Here is a 21,841-nt window from a genome sequence, read left to right as displayed (position 1 = left end):
TCCTAAAGATGTTTTTTCAAATCTGATCCAAGTTCTTTTTCAATTAAAACAGACCCTAAAAACAACCTATGCCTGCTTTCTGCAGTTAGTTCTTGGCTCCTCAACTTTCCTGCCATTACTTTGGAAGAGTGTTTGCTCACTGACATCACCAGGGGATGGCTTTACCCTGTAGCAAAGGACACCAGCAGTTGGACCACAGTGTTCGGGAATCCGCTGTGATTTTCCTGGCTGCTGTCTCCAGGTGTCGCTGCTCCTCTGCCCAGGAGCTATAGATGCCAGCAGCTCGTGTGTGCAACGTGTGCATGAGGTCCAGGAGCTGCAAGTACACAGCACAGTAAGAAACACACAGGACTTTACATTTTGAAGCAACTCTGATCTCAGCTGTTCTCCAAACAAGGCTAAAAGGCTCAAGCTACTAGAGCATGCTTTATGTATATACACAGCCACACACAGTTATAGAGATGGTGTCAGGCCCTGCTGTCTGTGCCCTCCCTAAGTGGTCAAGTGCCAGGTATCTTCAACAAGATTGATGTCGGTTCAGCAGCCACGTCAATCCCATCTCTGAGGAACAGCATTCAGTCCTGTCTAAAGGAAGAATGGGCTCTTTCCTGGCACAGAAGGATAAACTCATTGATTCACCTGTGCAGTCCAGAACAACTCTGCAACTTTTTCCTTAAAAAAAGGTATGTGAAGCACATGCAAAGTTCCCTTGCCTGTATGGGCATATGACAGCACTTTAGTCAGTTACTACTGAACTGAGACCCAACATTCTGGCAGTCAGCAGGCCTATGCCTTCACACCTTTGAAGTACCAGCTGGGGAGAACTTACTCCCTTAGCCCAGTCCTCTGTGCTTGAAATTCCAGAGCCTCAGTCCCTACCCTCAAGCTTAGATGCCCTGTCAGACTCCTTGCTAATCCTACAGGAACCTCATGTCTCCAAATGACCTTAATCCATCTTACCTACTACAGTGACTCACAGCTGCAGACCTCCTCCTTGCTTTTCAGAGGACCTCTCTCTCCATTGCTAGTCTGCTTTTGCCAGTACAAATTGCAGCCTTCCTCTTTCACTGCAGAACCACATACTGCCCCCACAGACACCCTCTGCCATCCAGTGCCTACTTATCCTTGATGCAGCCCTCCCCTTCCCCACAAAGAATTCCAGTGATTACCTAGCCAGGCTCTAAGAATGGGAAAGGAGAGGAGGAAATCCTTGCTATACTTACGTCCTGACTAACCTGTAAAGACACAGTGTGGTAGCTGGCAGGGATGCTCTCGTCCTCGTCCTCATCACTGTGTGTGTGTGCCTGGTGCTGGCTCAAGACCCGGGATCGCCGTGTGGAGCTGTCTTTGGGCTTTTTTTTTAACCGACTGGATTTACTGTCATACCTGTGGCTCTTCCCCCTCTTCTCCTGGGACTTGTAGCCTAGAACATAAAAGGCAACAACATAGCATATACAACAGTCCACTACAAAATGTTCTGCTTTTCAACACACAGGGCAGCCACCTTTTGATATCCCCAGCAAAGAGTCCTGTCCTTTGAAATGACCACTACCTGCTTGAAGGGGACCCAGTGCCCCATAGGAACAACTTCCTGCAAGAGCTGATACGGCTGTCTCCACATCAACTCCAGACCTCCCCTCCATCCCAGGGAGGGGGATAAGAATAAGGTCCCTGCTGCTTGCAGACAGGACACTTTTCTCCTGGTAGACCATTTTCTTTGGGTTGGGGGCTCATTTCATGACAGTACACTTCACACTGCTTGCCAACTGGCCACCCCAAGCTGAATCCTGGTCGACAAGTGAAGGGCCATCTTACCCCCATTCAAGCTGGCCTCCACGAAGATACGTATTGTTTTGACACAGAGTTCAAAGTTCTCAGGTGTAACATGGGCAGCATCTCGCACGATGAAGGACAGGGACTCCACACATTTCATGAGAGACTTTGTGTCATGTGGGCCCAAATCCAGCCCCACCGTCAGGCTGTACTGGTTGACGAGAGGTGATGGACCCAGCCTGCTGAGCCCAGCAGTGGATCTGGAGTTGTCGATGTCATCTTTCCCCACCTGCAGGTCACAGCGAGCAGGTAAGCAGGAGAGGGTAGCATAACGAGAGGCATCTCGTGCTCACACTGAAAAGGCCTTTCTTCAGAAGCCCACAGGTAATGTTTCTGTACGGTCCATTTCCCTTTCTTCCTCATTTGCCTCAAAGCTTTCTCTTTTCCATCTGTGTGTCTCCCTATCCTGCCTTTACATTATTAGCTCATCTTAACTCTCTTTTCTACAGTCTTATTCTTTCTCTCAATACCACACCCTCTGCTCGCAACCATGGTAGGAGTAGTCCCCTTTGGTCACCAGAAGCCCACTGGCTACTCACCACTAGCCAGCCACTGTTCATGACGTCCACATCCGTGACAGAGCGATGCATCTTGCCTGGCTTCCCGTGGTCTGTGTACACCTCGGAGTCAGAGGTGTAGCCACGGTCCAGGCTCGTGTCACTTGGGTGATAGGAGGAGGACACCTCGCTGTCTGATTGAGCACCTTTAAGACAAAAGACATGGGGTTTAGATCAAAGCCAAATCAAGAACTTGCAAGAGTAGCTGTGGATAAGGGAGTAATAATCCAGATCAGCATCGACCAGGAACCACAAGTGGTTATTAGTATGTTCTACACCTGTCAGATCTACCTGCCCTGACATTTAGGATAACCTTAAATTTCACACGTCTCAAGAGAGAAGTCCTTGCAAGGGACAAATTTAAGTTACTGATATCTTATCTAGAAGTAAAAACTTGTCCTCTCCATTGTTCAACACCATCTAGAAATTCATCAGCAGATAGACTTTGTGTGAACAGAGGACACCAAACATTTTCAGGAGGTGGAGAACTAATGTTTTGACTTGTAAGGTGCCAAGTCAAGCAGTTTGCTCTATCAGCAAAGACAGAAGCAGTAAAAAAAAAAAAAAAAAAGAAAAAAGGAAAAAATAAAGGAGAGAGAAAGAGAGAAGAGGAGACAGGTCTGCATTAATCCAGGGAGCGAAGTCCATAAGTATTTTTAAAATCATGCTTCTCCCATCTGTCTAGCACGAAGCATCAGGACCTATTAAAGAAGTTCTAGAAAAGCAAAGAGGAAAAAAAAACCTTCTAGAAAATTCCTTTATTGCTCTTTGCTTTAGAAGTCTGAAGACATCACCTTCAAATATCCTGACAGCTGGCTAAAGCAAAACTGAACAATTTGCTGAAAAGACGTCCTTTCTAACACAGTCAAGAGAACTGAGAAGTACTGCATTGGTCTTGTGGGAATGGTTCTGGGGACTATTAATGCAAATGGATCTGGAAATATAGTTTTATAGAACAACTCATTTTATGAGAACCTTAAAAAATGGACAAAAAAGAGTCAGTCCCACAAAAGAAGCAAATATGACAGCAACAGCAGCTGGGTTTACATTACATGCCCAGATAAGAGATTACGGTACCCAAGGCACCAAACCACAACCAACAGAAAATGCTCCTTGGGTAGAGCAAAGACCTCCTACAGCTGCCAGAACTGATATCAGTTTTCCTCCCACCACCCCCCAGGGACTAGCACCTGGATTGCTGCTCACTGAGTAGGAAGAGATGGCAGAGTAGGGACAGGAACAGACCATGAGGAGTGAACAGCAGGTGCTGGTCTTTAATCTTGCTAATGTAGTTTAATATCAGCTTTGTTTTCTTGCAGTCCCCTTTGCTAATTGAAAAGCTTGAGGAAGCAGCTGCTTATCTGGCAGGCAGGCATCAGATTTCCTAGCAAAAGCTGGCCTGTCTTACCTGTGTCATTATCTGCCCTTGCTGTAACCTGCAGGGCTGCGGGTGGCTTCACCCCAGAGCCGATGCACTCCAGGAGCGTGAAGAGCGTGTACCAGTCATCCCCAGAGTGAATGTTGGCAGCATTGGTCTTGAGGAGCTCATGGAGGCCGTAGGCAACCTCATGGCTAACTCTGGACAGCACATTTGGCTTCATCATTAGTAAGATACGTAATGAGAGGAGAACCTGGCCACAGAAGGAGACGAGAACAACAGACTCTATTACTTACACTCCATTCTCTAACAATGTACTCCTTCAACTGGTTTCCTGTGTCACAGGGTATAGCCACAAAACCCCAGTAACTGCCTTTCACAAATCCCTTACCTGTGCACTGATCTCATCTCGACGCAGCAGTCGAATGGCCAGCCTCAGCAGCCCCACCACTGCCCTCTCCACCAAGAAGCAGAACTCCATGGCATGGATACAGAGGTGATAAAGGTGGTCTCGGACAGTTTGCCAGACACAGGTCACACGGTCCCTAGCCACAACAAGGAGGAGGGAAAGGGTAGAACGAAAGGACATGAGACAAGCAGGATCCAGCAACCTCTCCCACAACTCCAGACAATCCACCATTTCTTAACTTCAATGAAAATTCCAGGTGGGAGGTACAAGAACAGACACATTGAAACAACAAAATGATCAAACTTCTTACTCATTACTTGCAAAGCAATCAGGTGGGAGAATTCTCCCTCTGGAGTTTATATTCTCCAAATTTCAGGATATCAAGCACTAATTCATGAGCTAATAGTCTTTCTGTTTGCACATGCTATAGTGGAATTGTTAAGCCCTGAAATTACAGCCACATGCTGCTTCAGCTGCTGAATCACAGACATAAGGAATTCATTCCTGGACCCAGGCAGCAGCTGCAGTAAAGCAGGGACATTACAGTGAATGTGCATTTACTTCAAGGTCATACCTATTCTCTAGAACAATCCGCAGAAGCATCTCCAAGCAGAAGGCTGCATCTTCTTCATCATATGTCTCCTCATCAGGAGTCACAGAGATTAGAGCCTGGAATAGCCATGGTATTTTTATGAATCACAAGCTCCCAAAAATGAAGGGAGAATTCCTGACAATTGGAGTAGGAGCACAATGTTCCCCCAGGGAGATGACACTCCCCCAGGGAGATGAGCTTCTCTAGCCCAAAGGCTAATGTGTCCAGCCTTATTTTATCTCCCACAGCAGGCAGGTACCATACTACTTAGGGACACACTGTCAAATATTTCTCTAGAGCTCTTGCCTTTTTGAATTCTCTCATTAGGTACACAGCACACCTGAAAATCTTTAAGCTTTGGCACAGAACTACAAATACTCACTAAGAGTTCTCAAGGCTCTTAGAATGCATTCCACAATTTAATGTTTTCTTCTACTGCCAGAGCAATTTGTGTCTGCCAGCACAGAAGTTACTTTTAACAGGTGAATTAAAAGCTAGTTTCACATCCCAAATAGTTCCAAGACCTCCTCTAAGGACAGAGGAGTTAAGTGAGTCCACAGCACATATCCACTATCATGCATAGCACATTTGTTCCACTGCCACCCAGTCCCTTGCCCAGTATCTCTCTGACCTTCATGAGCTCCTGGAGGGATTCAAGTTGGAGAAATTTGCTTTCTGTGATCAACTTCTCAGGATCACATTGCTGCAAAATACAGAAAAGACAACTGTGTGTCTGGGGGTTGTGGAAGGCATACAAACAGATCTTCCAGGAACACATCATGTTCACAGGAAAGACACAGGTTGTTGTTATTATCTGGAGGAAAACTCCTTCCAACTAGTTTGCTCTTTAACATCAGTTACTTTTAACAGACCTCATCTTTGCTAGACAGATTTTATCAGATGACTCCTCTGGCCACACAGTGGTCAAACCCCAGGTTCAGATTTTGTTGGCACCATATACCTTTACACTGTCTTGGAAAAGATTAGTTGTTTGAAAATTCATTAACTTCTCTTCAAATATAGGACTGTGATGCCCAGGGCAGATCCCAGCCTAAGGAATCATTCCTGTTTTGATGTGTTAGTACCTTTGTGCACAGCAGCACAAAAGACCATTTAGCTGTCAATCTAGATATGCTCCTTTGTAGATTCTTTCAGTTCTTAAGTCTCCTCTTACCTGCAATACTGCCAAGCAGCATGCATATTTATGCTTCTGTTACCTGTTACCCACATAGTACTGTCACCAAGAAAAAAAATCCAGATTCTTCTACAGCCTATAGGTTACCTTTATGCATTCCAAAGCTGCTCGCTTTGCCTCCTGTGTTTCCGTAGATGGCCCTCTCATACCAGATTGCTCTGTCCCACTGAGGGTGAGCCAACTAACAAAACTCAGTACTGTTGATTCACCACTGCAATTCAGAAGACACCAGCATCAGTAAGTAAACAAGAAATCATGTTATTTTCCAACCTTGGTACAAAAAAGACTGCCTGAGACATCTATGCCACTCACCGGTTGGATGGTGTCTCCTCACGCTGAAGATAGATTTTGCCATTAGGATCCACAAAGTCTTCAACCTGGAACATAGACCAGGACATGCATATGACCTCCCCAACCCCATTATATTTCTCTTAGTGATGAAACACAATACCAAACGGCCCATACATGTGCAGTCAAACCCAGCTCTTCACCCCACTACCCTGTCAGTGAAGTGCTGCTCTCATCTGGTAACACCACTGCAGGGCTCTAGCACCTCATGGCCATAAGCATGTCCCTCTTCTGCACAACTTTCGAAATCTGTTCAAGTAAAATAAATCCTGGCATTCCTCAAATCTAACAAGAAATAAAATGAGAAAAAAAGAAACAAGCTACAAAAGAAGCTGCACACAACTTGAACACTATATCCTTCACAGGCTTTCAAGTTCTGTACATTACCAAAGCCAGGCCTTTGCAAGAGAGCTCTCCTACTTTTGGAACCGGCTCTATGAAAAGCCAGCTTCCCACTCTCCTAGTTCTTCAGTTATCCAGCCAGCCAACTAATTATTACCTCCACCATGGCCTTGGGCAGCAGCTCTGCTCGGAAAAGCTGCAGCATGGCCTCCATGATGTTTTTCCAGCCCTCTCGCAGAATGTCACCATGGCGATGGGCCAAGTGAAACACTGTCTTTGCTGCAATATGGGCCTTGGGATTACTTCCAAAAACAGTGGGCAGGTTCTCAATAGACTGCAGGAAAGAAGAGGCGGTGGCAATCAGTCAGAAAGAGATGTTTTCTTTTCAACAGAAATTAGGGCAGATGCTTCAGAACTGGTTATGGGAAAGATAACAATTTAACAATTCTCTGTATGATGCTTGGATAACTCCTCAGCTCACATTCACTTTGCACATAAACAAGGACAAGGCAGCTTACCAGATACAAGTTAAATCACTGAACAACCTAGTTATAAACTCCTCAAGAATGACAACTCAGAACATTTTGAAAGTGCTTGCTGAAAACCCACTAATTTATCCTGGTATGGGAACTCAGCTCAAGATCAAAGCCTTCTACTAAAAGTACCACATCTCCTCTGGAAGCAGCAATTACTCTGCTGTGCTGTTAGAGAAGAAAACTGTGGCCAAAACCATTACTGACTTGCAAAATTGCTCTTACCACTACCTAACAGCAAGATTCAAAGTAATTCAATCCTAATGGGGAGTCTCTGCCAATGATTGCTGCATCTCAAATCCTCACAACTTGTTCAATGCACTCACAGCTTTTCACAATACAAAAAGCCTGCTAAGTCATTGAAACCAACCATACACTGCCAAAGCAAGGAACAAGCCAGCTACCATGTCAGTTAATATCAAACAGTGTAACATGCTCCATGATTCTGCAGTTACTTAAAATCATTGCAATCTTCCTTTTGAGAAGAGATGGGCTTTGTCATTCTCTTGTTTATGTGGACAAAATTCATACTTATCTCCTCACCAAGAATGGAAGAGAAGACAAGGGACTGAAGGAGTCAGTGTATCCTATCTCAGATTTGAAATTTAGAAAAACTCTCTTGCTTCAGCCAAACTGATGGAAAAACTGTTATCAAAATGGGTCTTTGATTTAGAAGCAAACTCCATTAGAAATGCCAATCTGAAATCTGGCAGAAATATAACAACCAATTTGGTTTTTTTCCATCGTTGCTATGGGGAAACTCCATGAATACATGTATCTCTGCAGTGTAAGGGTGCAAACAGCAATATGCCTGATTTTGCTCTCTGGCAAGAAGCCACATCACTGAAAACCACACACACAGGTTTTGCTACTACTTACATACTGAGTCAGTATGAGTCTTAATTATGGATCATGAAGTGGGAAACTCCTTCTTGCTAATCACTTAAAGACCTTCCATGTTCCTTTCCATTTCCTTTCTTTCAATCAAAGTGGCCATGCATAGCAACTGCAGTGCATGGAGAGGACGCCTGCTTTGACTCTTCAGTCCTCTGAAGATGGCTCCTCCTTCTCTCCTTCCTCCAGACTCTTAAATATTTGTTCAGTTATCCTATTCCACTACTGTCCCCAAGCCTTACAGGTATTTAGGACAGCAGAAAGTAGTCTATGTAATTAGAATCTGGCCAAAGATAAGAACTCAGCCTTCTTCAAATCCAGAAGTTCCTGATTCTATGTCATCATCAAAAGACATGCTTACTTGATTAAGTCAGACCTCAGACTGCTCAAGATTCCAGTCTCTCAGCTAGATGGGATGCAGCTGGCAATAGCTGGTACATCTGAGAGCTCAGCCTAGTCTAGTTGCTTCTGCTGTGTAAATCTGTGTCAAACTGTTTCATGGCAGACATTCTTCTGCTTGTGTTACCTATTGGTAGTCTCAAGGTCTGGTGTGCCTGAGGATGATCAAATACTGCATCTTTACTGTTGTGACCTGTGCAGGAAGAGGGAATCTAAAGCAAACCCTCTGCTTGGGATTTCTTTGTCTTTCAAAAAATTCACTTATCTGGGCCTTTTTACTCCAATGTTTTCAGTCTTGAATTATCTTGTTTCCCTTTCCTATACGTGTGGCAATTCTGTTCTGCTCACTGAGGGTCTTGCACTGGTTCTGAGAGCAATACTGTGAGATCCTTTAGGAGTTCTGACCCTTTACAGGAATTGCTGTCAACTACTCCTTAACAGACAGCATGGTCTGCCCCACACTGTCTATTAAACACTCTGGGGAAAAACAGGTGGATACTGTAACACACAAATAAATTAGAGCAATAAAGCTTACACTAACCACAGCACCTTGAATTTATTCTCATGGTACACCCCAAAGGAAGAGTCTTCAGGGCTTGCCAAATGTGGGGATAACAGCTGATCTGATTACTACAGACAATTCAAAGCATTTGTTTTCTAACCCCTTTATGCTTATGCTGTGCATCTACATAGCTCCCACACTTTGCAAGTACATCTCACAAAACAGTCCCCCCAGGACACTGCATAAACCCTGTCATTGAATAGTCAATATCTGAAATGTATGAACTTCCTTGGGATCACAGGAAGACCCAAGTCTCTTCAGGTCAAATAGGTGAATACACAATTCTACATCAAGGCATTCTGCTCTGCACAAACTGATACTTGTGAGTAAAAGAAAATTTGCATATTTGAACCTGGCCTATGGAAGTCCCACTTCACTACACATCTCCCATTACTTCCTCCAGAAAACTCTGGGCAGGGGCTGACAGATACCAACAGATACAATAACTAAAAAAAGCAAATACTGCTGCTTAACAGAGGAAGAGAGCTCCAGTGTAGTAGAAGTCATGCTTTTTTTCTCCTCTTTGCAAACTTACCTCACTGCTGAGAGCTGTAAACTTGCAGAGAGAAATTATGAGATTGTCAAACACATCACTAAGGCCATAATGAGCAGAAATCATTGCACATTTCCTGGGGAAAAAAGAAAACAATAAATAATGCACTAAGTCAGCACAGACAAGTCTGTCTACAGGACAGCAAATCTGAGACCCTCTCTGTTGACATTTTTCCTCTCCATCCATTCATAATGAATGCTTACATATAGAAGTCTTCTATTATTGCTTAAATAAGCTCAATCCTTATCCATAGATACTGACACTTGTCTATGCTGATGCAAGAATCAATTTAAAGTGAGTCTAAACCAACAGCCCACTTGCACCTGAGCATTATATCCAACCTCCTGTCCTAACATGAGAGTTGCTGAGACTGGTGGTAGTGTTGAAGTCCAGTTTCCAAGATATCATGGCTACAGCAGTGTATTGACAAAGCATTACAATTATGCTTAAAGCATCCTTTGGTCTCATCTAAGCATGACCAAAGATCATTCCAATAGAGTTGCTCACAGATGACAAGTTTTTGAGTACTGGTCATCTTGGAAGGAAAAAAGAATCCCCACATCCCATTCAGCCACAGCTATGGGATCATACAGTAGAAGAGTTTTGTTCCTACGTGGAGATTCTGTCAGCATCACTGTGCCAGCTGAGTGACTTCTCCCCCTCACTTCTGAACAGCCTAGCTGTGTTAGTAGGTCCCTTAAATGTAACCAGGTTGGAGTTTAAAAAGATGTACCCGGGGCACTTTAATTTATTACAACACAGCAGTCAAGCTAAACAGTGACTGGCAAGCCAGAGACACCAGGATGTGATGAACTGACACAAATGACAGGACACTAGAGGATCACAGGTCATAAAAGAGTGCTTTTCAATTGCTAGGAAAAGCAACATTTGATTTTCACTGTGATGTCTCTCCAGCAGATAAACAGGAGCCAATGGTTGCACTTTTACTCTTCTGGGTCTTTATGAAGGTAAGAGTCACCTGAAACCAGAGATAGCCTTCTGAATTATTGTTTCCTCTAAGCTCTTGTCAAAAACATAAGAAAGTGCTGCAATGGTGGGCCCCCATGTCATGGTGAACAGGTCATGGTCATAGCTTCCAGGAGGCACGTGGAGAAATATTCCCTCATCAGTGGCACCACGATGCAGCAGGACATTCCAGATATAGTTTTCCTTCACCAGACCCGTCTGCTCTTCTGGCATCACTATCTCATCATTTCTACAAGGGAGAAAAGCAGAAAGATTGAATTTTTCATTCTGAGCCAAACCTAACATTTACACAGTGTCTTTCATTACGTAGTCCCAGGGCTAAGCAATACCTATTCTGGAATGATTTTGCCAGCTCCTGAAATATTCTGTTTTCCTAGGCCTCCATGCTTCGCCTGCCCTTCCTAGATATCCTGAATATAAAGTCTAATGGTTCTCAGAATCACACAGCAGCAACTGTGCAAGGTCAGTATTGAAGAAGCAGGTACCTACTGCTACAAGTGCAAAACACACCACATACTGCCCTTAAATGATGGGAAATTCTGAACAGCACAGTGGCAAAGCTTCAGCCCCCATCCAACTCTCACTCTGTTAGAGTGCTCTCTTTGCATCATTATTCCCAGTTAAAATGAAATAGTTACATTGCTGCAGTCACCAGTAGGCAAGAGTATCTTTGCATAAGAATAATGGAAATATTCATATTATGCCAAAATCAAATATTAGAAAGTAGTATAAAATTAAAAATTAAACAAGAAACCAAAAGTATGATGGGGGATTTATAACCAGGATACCACAGCTCCTTACTCTAACTAGAATGAAGCTATACAGTAATAAAACAATTATGATTAATGCCAAATACTGCTTGCAATGCTAAAGCCTAAATACATACTCTCTAGACTTGGTTATCAATGCACAAGAGAAAATCCTCTGCAAATGACCAACTAAGTGAACAAGAGTCTCAAAGCCACTAAGAATAGCAGATTACAGCCAATCTGAAGAGTTCTTTCTGCAACAACCAAAAAATAACATACTTCAATTGCCAAAGAGGCAATTTTCATGAGCTAACAACAACTACAAAACTGCTCCTGATTTATGCATAAGAAATAAGTTCTTCTCAGCTTCAGGTGCTGGCATATTTTGACAAGAGCTGTTATTACTGGGATAATATAGGGAAGTAAGTTTGCAGTAAACAGTGCATTATTTCTAAAATTTCATATATGATTGGAATTATCAGAAACAAGTGAATAGGTTTACTTGGAAAGTTTCAGGAAATGAAAATGTGGTCAAAAGTGAAATGGTAAGACCCTGAAGAGATCACACACTACTTCATACAGATGGCAGTGTTATTTTTTTCCCCTAATAATACAAATAAATATTCCTCAGTCTCAACTATGACACTGAGGCAATCTGAGATGGAGCAATACTGAAATGATACATCAATTATTCCAATCATAGAACATACTGGAAAAGCTGAAATATCTGGTGAAGGGGGGATAAAGGGAAACAGACTGGGATAGAAGCACTGGGTAACAAATATGTGTATATGCTCAGTGTACTATTCAAAACATTAAGAACATCCTCAGGAGAGAGAGGCCAACCAAAATTAGAGCTCTGTTTGACAGGTAGAGGCATCACCCCACCTTCCTGGAGAAGGCTCAAAGGGAAGGGTCAGCGCAGGCACACTGCCCTGCTCCCAGCACCAGCTACTGCCTGCCCCTGCAGATGGAAAACAGCTGAGGCTCAATCACATCCTGTCTCCTCAAAGATGTAATCCTCTCAGCTTCAAATTGGCTGGGCCTGGATTTATCAATTTACTAATTTTTGAGCTATTATTAAAGCTTCCCAGCCAAAGCCAGCTTGTGCACTAAAGGGCCTCAGCCACCAGGAACTCTCCTCAAATACTGCTCTGTGTGCCAAGAGCTTCAGGGGTAGCAGAAGAGGCTGGTGCAGAGAGCAGCCTCAAATGAAGAGCTCAAAGTGCTGCCCTGGGGATGAGATTATCTCTTGAATCGCATAAAAAAGTGCTAAAAACCTCTAAAGGCCTGATCTAGAGACCAGAGCTTTCTTATATACAGCATTTCACATGTGCTGGTCTTGCTCAGCCATTATTTCCCATATTCACAGAAGTAACATATATTTTAAATTTATTTTAAGATCTGGATTAAACTACCGTGGCAAAAATCCAAGATACAAATCCATGTGTAATTGCTGTGACAAGCTTGTTTACCACAACCCCATAAAGAGCTGGAATTTGGTCTGAGCCCAATAGGCACATGACTGGTGAGTCTGTCTCCATACTCTCCAGGTGTCTCACTGCCCCAACAACTCTGCTTTGCTCTCTGAATACATGGAGATGGGCAGGTTGAGTCTTACTTGATGGCATGATACATGTCTTCCAGGATGTCCTGTTCGAAGTCTTTGCCTCCATTCACACCTTTCAGGTTCTTCCGAAACTCCTGGAAAAAGTTACACCAGTATTAATTCCTAGTATCTCCAACTTTAACTGTTTGGCTAGGATCAGTACTCCACTTGTTTTTCACGGGGCCAGGAAATTTTCCTGCATTCTTCAATATACAGACTCAAAATTCAAAGGTCAATTGCTATTCTTAGTAGGAGTAGTGTGCAGCATCTCCTGTCTATGCTCACAAGGAAAGAGCAGAGACACAACACGTGCTTAGCTGAGCTGGACATCAGAATGGCAGGCCTGTACCACTGCACTGGCACTCACATGACTTGAGCTCTGAAGAAGCCCACAGCAGTAGAACAATATTCTCTATGTTACTATGTCTGAGGATACAGATTGCTCCCAGAAACACAAGCCTCTTGAAGAATTTGCTACATTTTCTGGGAAGCTCCTATTTCTTCAGGCTCTCTCTTGCCTACAGCTGCTCTCTCATATTTTACTCAGCTGTGGCACTGCACTCCAGCTTACTGCGTACATGAGTGAAGGAGGCCAAAGAAAAGAGACAATGCCACTGAGATAAAAAGAGGTACTACACTGTTTTCAAACCACAGAAGACAGATGCCTGCACTGGCAACACCCACCTCCAGAGTCATTGGGACATTCTGCTTGCGGACATTGTGGTTGTGCTGATCAGTGTTCAGCATAATAACTGCATAGGCCAGGGCAAAGCAGGCATCACTATTAGCAAATGGAGACCCGTTTGATTTCTGAAAGGCAAATATATGCACAAATGAATCCTACAGGAACAGTGACAGCAGTGACTAAAACAGCCATTTTCCTAACCACAGTACTGAATCATCTCTGGGACAAACAAAAATCCCAGGTTCTGGCTCCAGCTTCTAAAAAGCAGCCCAGGAATCTATTTACCCCTGCCAGCTCCTACAAAACAACAGCTGCTGCTTGCAGAGCAGTTATATAGGCCATTTGATATGACATGTCCACCATGGCAAGCAGATGGACAAGAAAGCTCAAAACTGTGTTCTTTCTGCCACCAAGTACACACCCTCCAATGCTCTGTGAAGGCTTCTAACAGTCTCTGAATTACAGGTGCCTCTCCTGGTAATCTAAAGGCCTCTAGATAAAGTCGTAAAGCTTCATCCAGCCTTAAACCTTGGAAGCTGAAAGTCCTGCAAAAACAATGAAATGCAATGAGAAGCTGAAACAGGATAGGAAAGGTAAGATAAACTTAATAACTACAATCTTGTTTGCTTAGACAGTAGTGAGGAGGGTGAGAAGAAAAGAAATGTACCATGAACAGCCAAAAACAATAAAGGAGAGTCAACAATCTTACAAGTGATTATGCAATTGTCTCTCCAGTCTTCACGGAAACTGGCCCAGCTGAAAGGCACTTGAATATCATACATATTTAAGGTGTTAACATATGCAAGATACACACAGAATTAAGGCATGGCAGTACAGAGAGAAGCAAGTGATAGAAATCCAATGCCTCCAGGAACTACCATTCTACTGCTTTTTTTATTATTAAACTCTTAACTCTCACTGTTTCCTGACTGAAGAGATTCAGAAGCACACTCACCCCACAAAGCTTTCCAGCAGGTCTATGTTCTTACGGTCACTCACAAATTCCCCAATCATCTTTTTGTCCAGGCGAGGATTTTCCCGTAACCACCTGGCCACTTCATTGTTGTCAATGGGGGTGGCAAGAAGGTTTTTCTCCTGCAGAAACTGTATCCCTTTCTTTGGTTTTTGGTTGAACTGCTCTGTGCCGGTTATCAGGAGCTGCAGGAAACATTCTGATAGTTACAGCTTGAAGTGCATTTCTTATTTTAGATCATTCTTGGCATTTGAACCAAAAACAAAACAGAAGAAAAATCAGCCTTAGTATGATCAAGTTTACTGTACTGTGTAATCCAGGAAAAAGGCTAATGAAGGACAGAAAACCTGCATTCATCACAAAGTTTTACCATCAAATAGTACTGGACAGAGTAAGCATGAGCTGCCATCACCGAAAACCTTTAACGTCTAACCGAGCAATAAGCTCTGCTGCTTCAAATGGCTCACCTGCTCTCATTTGTAAACACAGCAGGTAAACCCCAGACATGTGGCAAGATCAGCCCTACCCGGTTACAACAGCAGCGCTGCTCTATTGTCCTCTCCTGTCCCTTTGGCTCCAGGTTCTCATAACTACCTCACCATTAGGAGTCAGGCAGCAAGAATCCTCAGCACTTATTCACCATGTGCCAGAGATGGTCCCAGGAACATCTGGTATTCCAGCCTGACAAGGTTATTTGTAGGCTGGGAAGAGCAGATACATTATTTGGTTCTGAAAGAAAGTCACCTCATCTGCCCTCCTAGGAAACTAGACTGTACCATAGTCACAATGTAATAAAACAACTAAGAAAGGGTTAACTGAATGTTCTTGGTGCTGTTCAGAAAAACCAAAAGCACAAACAATGGTATGAACTTTACTAAGGAACCAGGATAAATGTCAGTTCCCTGTTAGCTCCTATCATGATCAGACTGCTAGCAATGACCTAGTAAACTAAATTCGTGACCATCATGATTACTACCTCCCCTGGGTTTCTCAGTACCTCAGAAGCCACCAACCCTCTGGTCTCTGCTTCCCCTGCCTGTGTGAGCATCCTTAAAACTGCAATGAAACACGGACCCTGAAATAGCATGGAGTGCACAAAGACCCAGTGAGGCCATAATGAAAGAATAACCATGCACTGCCCTGGTCTAACAGGCCTGAAGGGACTGCGTAACATTGGCAGCATTTCTATTCAGCTGTAAATCCTGAAATCCAAGACCAGAGATATTCTATGGACTGGTTGAGACTTCTTAAAACCACTTGAAAGGAGAATGGACTGCTGGCAATTTGCAGTGCATTTACAATTATGTTACTATTGTGCTTCCGAGCTTCTGGTCACCACCTCTGGAAACATCAAAGAAAATTTTACGTTTGATGCACAATTTATTTTCTGCTTTTATTCAGCTTTTTTCTTCCTTCCAACTGTGGTAATGTTTATTACTTCAGAGGTTAAAGGAGGTAGTAGAACATGCTGGTGCCAGGTCAGCATCAACATAACTAAAGCTGAGTGTTTGGTGTGCCCTGTGTATGTGCTTAGGATGAAACCACTTGGAGATTTAGAGTCAGAGAACAATTTTCCCTAGGCAAACTTGGAGATTTATGAACATCTTCCTGCCCCCTACTCTTGATTTCTTTTAAACTTGTTTTCCAGCAGAGCAAAGCCAGAGTATTACCAAAGGTTTTCAGTTAGAACAGAGGAAGCACTATGCAAGCTCCCTTCTCAACAATGGACTTTCACAGAGTCCATCAAGCAGAGCTGCTATGAAAGCAAGATTTAAGGTAAAATTCGGTGGTTCCTTTGAATACTGTGCTGATGACCACTTCCCCCCACTGTCCTTGTGGCTGGGGAAACCAGTTACCATTACCCCACTGCAGCACTGTGCTACAGGTAAAAAAAGATTTCCAAGTACTGCAGTAAACTTCCTAGAGAGAAACCAATGCTTTAAATTACGCTCAGATCCCAGAGACTGCCAGAGTGGACCACAAAGCACAGATTAGCATGGCAGCAGAAGAAAGATGTATTGTATTTTCTTCTATTACTGATTAAGTAAGTTGAAACAAATATGACCATCAATCCCTTGTAAAAATGTAAAATAAAACAACCTATGCTGGAGAGAGAAGCCAGAAGCCTTTTAGTCAGATACAAATAAAAAACCTCTCTCTTTTACCACCAGTGAATACTTCAAAGACAATAATTTCTTTTCTATTATATCATCTCCTTACCCACAACTAGTATGGCCACTCATGTTTCATCCAGGACATGCATTATTTTCATATTCGAATTTTACACCTGAAATGAACCTATCTCATGCATATGTTGTGCAAAGAGAACAAAATATGTCCAAAGAACATAGGTGAATGAAAAAACCTCAAAAATGCACAACAAAAAAAACCTGAACAGTCCCATGCAATCCCTGGGGATTTAAGATATATTTATCCACTGTCTCTGGAGGTGAAAGAGCAGGCCAGTACCAGGTATTTGACACAGGACAGCAGATAAATACAAAGCCATTAGCATGAAGTACCTTTATCAACACTAGGCCTAGCCCAGACCCACTTAGGGAATGGAAAAGTTGTATAAATTTCAGACTATAACTTGGACTAACGAGGTTCAAGGAAACAGATTCTGAAAACAAAGAATGGTGCTACCACAATCAGAACAACCTTTTCAGTCATCCTTATGACAAAGCAAACATAGGAATTACCAAATCAGAACAGCAGACCAGTTAATTTCTGCTACAGGCCTCTTGGCACGCTCCCCATTTACATCATTGATAGGAGTAGTGAAGCTGCCCTTTTTGATCAAAGTACCTGATTATCTCCATATAATAAAAACTAAATCCAGAGACTTTCCCACCCAGAAATCAGATGGACCTAGCTTACAAACTGTGCCACAAAATTTCCCAACAACTCCTGCAACCTTCAGCACAACTAAACCAGAACAGGTAATAATCACTGCTGTCTCTAGAGTGTAGCAGGATTTTCAGTGGCTGACTCTTTAATTCTGAACTCAAAATTTCTGAGGTATGACCAGTCATGCAAAGCTCACATGGGATGGGAAATGAGAACACTCAAAGATTCATACCTTCTTTTTGTTCTTAATCTGCATAAGTTCCTGAGGACTTGGAAGGATGCAAGAAAATCGAGTAGGTTTCCTGGGGATACTCTTCTCAGCTAGAATGACAAAGTATCATTACAGTCAAATCTATCCCCAGAGTAGCACCCAGGCATGAGTGTCCCATAATAACTTTCAGTCATGGAACCTTTGCTGCAATATGCTGTCCTGTAAACTTCAATTTAATTACTACATTCCTCCCACCCACATTTTCTTCAGCATAATCGCATAGTAGCTCCTTGCCCCAGACAATTTCACACAGCCATGAGATTTAATTTTCTGGCTATTCTGGCTACCTACATTACTGATTCCCTGGAGAGCCCCTACCTTCCTTCAAAACTCTAAGCACTGCTATGAATTCACACCCTTTTGACCCAAAGTGACCCATCAGATCTAATGCCTCCCAGAAGACATGCAACACCTAGCTGGCATAAACAGCACACATATAATAAACATACATTCACCATATACCTCCTTCCAATTCTGAGCACAATAGCTACAATGGTCCACACTACAGCAGAACCTGTCAGCAAATGTCAGGACCATTCTAGGATACAAACCCCCAGGCTACTGCCAAGGCTATTACCTGCTTCACTTCCTCCTTCCAGCTCCATGCAGCTCTCCTTCATTTGGTCAGCCATAAGGCACCCACTGGTGGGAGGACATGCCCCAGCTGCCTCTGAGACTGCACTGGAAGATTTTCCCTCACTGAATACCCTCTCAATATCTGCAGAAGTTAAAACAAATAAATAAGCAAGCAAACAAACAAAACTCACAAAAAAATCCCAAACCAAACATACACACAGAAACAAACCCATAAGCCAAGAAAAAAAGCTATTAACAGAAAAATAATGAGCTGATCACTCTAAATTGAACATGTGCTTATTCAAAGGAAGAAACCCTCTAGTAACCATGACTTTGCAGTATCTTAGAATTTTGTGTACATGAATTCCATGCCATGCCCTCATTTTGGTGTGATTGCCAGTCTTGACATGGCCTTTATATAAAGCTTTGTGAAAGACAAATTTTAATATCTGCAAATTTTACAAATAGCAAGGTTATTAACATCAATGTGTAGTTATAAAATGTGTGACAGGAAGACTGGAGACATGTATTTAAGGAGTTTACTATGTCAGCAACCAAAATGAGACCTCCAAGTTTAGCACAAGACTAAGCTTAATATTAAAATATCAAAGAAAGGGTTCTTACTATTGCTTGCTTCTTTGGTGCTGTTGATGGTTTCTGGGCTGGGTTTGACAACTTCCTTCTCTTGTTGATGTATGTTACTCAGCACTTTGGCCTGGCAATGTGCCTCAGTGCTATCTATCACTGTCAGCAATGCTTCCAGAGACAGCAGATGGACAGTATACAGCTGTCCAGAAACTGGAAAGGCATTCTGGGAAATAACATGTAAGTATTAGTCAACTTTCACGTCTCTCTCACCATAACAGGGCAATTAAGTTTTCCCCCACAACTTGGGGAAGGCAAAAAACTAGAACAGAACACCCTAAGCTGTCTAGCTTGTATTTAATAGTTTATTTGCTCTGATATTATGAAAGCATCATGACTATTCTTCTCTTCTGCTTCCCAATGTTCAGTGCCCTTCCCCATGGCCCCAGCTCACACCCCCAGACCCTGTGAGCGCTCCCACTGTTCAGCTGTGCCCAGAGTCACCGGCTGCCCCTCCCTGCCCCTGCCCCTGCCGGGGCTCAGCACCTTGGAGAGCAGCTTGGTGAGCTCCTCGAACAGGTTGGCACAGTAGTAGTCGCAGTCATAGTTAATGTACAGCTCAGTCACAAAGCTGGGAATCCTCCACAGCTGAACAATGGCTTCCAAAGCCATCTCCTTCATTTCATAGGGCATCTTTGGGTTTTCCACAGCGATTATTTCCATCAGCTTCTTGATATACATCTGGCAGAAACACAGGGCAGCTCAGTTTAAGGAAAGAAAAAAAAGCAGGACAGTGAACAGCTTTGAGGACTGCAGAGGGAGATTTAAGCTTCACCTTCCCCCATAACATTCCATCTTTAATGATGGCTCATTCTGAAGGAGGCTGTAAAAAGGTTTCAAACAGTTCTACTGGATCTACAGTTCTAAAAATACAGTCTGAAGGCAGGCAGCATAGTACACCAGTCTCCAACAGATTTGCTTTTCCAACAGAAAAAGGCCTACACAGCCTACCCATAACACTGAGTAATTTATACAAACATAATGTGACACTTAGACTCTATTTTACTGTTCAGATGTATGCATTTAACTGAAGGCCAGCAAACTATTATGAGGCACCCAGTGATATAAAAAAACTCACCTCCAGCTGGAATTTCAGATGTTCTCTCATGCTCTCAAAGAGAAGAAAGCATACCCTGAGGGAGGCTGCATACAGATTGAGCCGTTCAACACTCAGTAGCTGAAGAAGAAACAAAAAACTCTTTAATTACAAAGGCAAGTCATTATGTGCTGTAAGTAGCAGTACTAGGGCACGGCAGGCATCACCTTCAACCAGCCAAAGCTTCACACACTGCCCCCCATATCAATGACATTTTAAAAAACAATCCCTTGTTCAACCTCCTGGTCCCACTTTTTCTAGTGAGGATGAATATACTTAATTCTCATTTGTGTGTGGTAACATTTTACCTACTACAACTTGGTTCTTTTGTCAAGTCCACAGAGACTCTTAGTGGTGAAGGAACTTGGGAGAAGACCTGCCTCTGAGATGATCCCACTGCAATTAATAGCTTGCTATCCCCTAAAAGTTCTGCCTACTACTAAGCTGGTAACTTGCATTCATAATTACCACAAAACCAATTATGTCAAAACACAGTGTTATCCCACAGTAACAGTTCATTCAAATCGCACTCATCCTTCTTGGCCCTGATCTGCAGAAAAAGAAAATAGCACGACAACCTCTCTGGCTCTGCAACAGCGCCATTTGGTGCAATTCAGAACTCTCACTGCAGTGCAGGAGAGAGCTCGCTTGCAGACGTGCCAAAGCTCATCATACTGAATTTCAATACACTCTCTGATGGACATTCCTATCTGACTCCCCAGTGCCAGTTCCATGGGAGCACAAGCCAGACTCACCTGGAAGAGGTGCCGGCACAGCTCCTCCTTGACGAGCCCCAGCAGGGACTGGCAGTTTGCGATGGGTGCAGACTCCAGGGCCACGGTCAGCAGCTGCAGCCCCATGTGGATCATCACCTCCGAGTTGTGGCGGTCATGAGGGTTGGTGAGCGAGATGAGGAAGCGGAACAGTTCTCTGATACATGGCAACCCATATGGGACCAGAGCTGCTCCTGAAGAAAAAGGAGAGATTAGCAATCTAAATTTGCTTTTTGCAGGTGCCTAGCAAGTGTTAAAAACTGGTACAGACCTACTAAGGAACAGGAGCTTATCAGCCTCTTAGCAGGAAGTGAAATAGAACAGTAGAAATGAAGCAGGGCTTCAGCAGCATTGCCCACCTCTCACCTTCTTTTTGGGAAGACTGAGTAAAACGCACTCCCCGGGGGTTTACATAGTCCATGTCGTGAACTGAAGCAGAGTCAGAATGTTCTGCTACAGATGTGCACTCCTCTAGGACCTCGGGGATAGACTCAACAGAAGCTGACTGGACCTTCTCCTCCCTCAGACTTTCGTTCTTCATTGAAATGTCATTTGAGAATGAAAGAAGCAAAAGAAGAGTTAAGCCCCAGACAAGTGAAAAAAAGGTCTCATTTGTTTGCAGGTAATCTCTAACTATTAAAACAACACAGGTCACTAATGGAAGAGTACCATAAAAACAAAACTTAAGAGAAAAGAGAGCCTCTACCTAAGCTGCAATCCTCTTTATCCTTCCACTTACATCAAGTTCTTATCTGCTTTATATAACTCTGGGTTGTGAGACTATGGACTTTACCTCAAAAATACTTCCATAACCTATCAGTTTTTACTCCCTCTGAGGTGAAAAATTTTGCTCATTTTTTTGAAATGCTACACAACTTCAGCACACTACTTTTGTTTAAGCCTTCCTAGCATTTTTACCATTCAAAACATCTGCAGCTCTGAAAGGCTCTCTGTGGCTCTACGATCCTCTCAATATCATTACTGTTGTGGAGAGAAGTGATCATGCTGGTAGTTGGAACTTTTCTTTGCAAA

The 21,841-nt window shown here is 43.2% G+C and overlaps 1 protein-coding gene across 5 annotated transcripts in view; it reads right to left on the bottom strand.

Moving 5' to 3' along the window:
• GBF1 (golgi brefeldin A resistant guanine nucleotide exchange factor 1) overlaps positions 1-21,841 on the bottom strand; it is a 97,838-nt gene that overhangs the window by 4,155 nt on the left and 71,842 nt on the right. For 3 of the 5 annotated variants that reach the window (XM_074544872.1, XM_074544869.1, XM_074544871.1), the window contains 24 exons: positions 21,176-21,344; positions 20,792-21,003; positions 20,019-20,117; positions 19,427-19,621; positions 18,920-19,106; positions 18,297-18,437; positions 17,681-17,769; positions 14,581-14,783; positions 14,047-14,170; positions 13,625-13,750; positions 12,953-13,035; positions 10,575-10,811; positions 9,578-9,671; positions 6,812-6,988; positions 6,277-6,341; positions 6,052-6,175; positions 5,401-5,472; positions 4,752-4,846; positions 4,160-4,313; positions 3,799-4,021; positions 2,373-2,536; positions 1,816-2,062; positions 1,224-1,423; positions 166-316 (listed from right to left, as the gene is read on the bottom strand). In XM_074544872.1, the coding sequence (XP_074400973.1) occupies positions 166-316; positions 1,224-1,423; positions 1,816-2,062; positions 2,373-2,536; positions 3,799-4,021; positions 4,160-4,313; positions 4,752-4,846; positions 5,401-5,472; positions 6,052-6,175; positions 6,277-6,341; positions 6,812-6,988; positions 9,578-9,671; positions 10,575-10,811; positions 12,953-13,035; positions 13,625-13,750; positions 14,047-14,170; positions 14,581-14,783; positions 17,681-17,769; positions 18,297-18,437; positions 18,920-19,106; positions 19,427-19,621; positions 20,019-20,117; positions 20,792-21,003; positions 21,176-21,344 (3,631 nt within the window). The remainder of the gene's footprint in view (positions 1-165; positions 317-1,223; positions 1,424-1,815; positions 2,063-2,372; positions 2,537-3,798; positions 4,022-4,159; positions 4,314-4,751; positions 4,847-5,400; positions 5,473-6,051; positions 6,176-6,276; positions 6,342-6,811; positions 6,989-9,577; positions 9,672-10,574; positions 10,812-12,952; positions 13,036-13,624; positions 13,751-14,046; positions 14,171-14,580; positions 14,784-17,680; positions 17,770-18,296; positions 18,438-18,919; positions 19,107-19,426; positions 19,622-20,018; positions 20,118-20,791; positions 21,004-21,175; positions 21,345-21,841) is intronic. The other 2 variants (XM_074544870.1, XM_074544873.1) reach the window with 1 other exon arrangement.

The sequence above is a fragment of the Zonotrichia albicollis genome, chromosome 7 (assembly GCF_047830755.1).
Source record: "Zonotrichia albicollis isolate bZonAlb1 chromosome 7, bZonAlb1.hap1, whole genome shotgun sequence".
Classification (NCBI taxonomy): Eukaryota; Metazoa; Chordata; class Aves; order Passeriformes; family Passerellidae; genus Zonotrichia; species Zonotrichia albicollis.
This window is presented reverse-complemented; position numbering and strand designations above follow the sequence as displayed.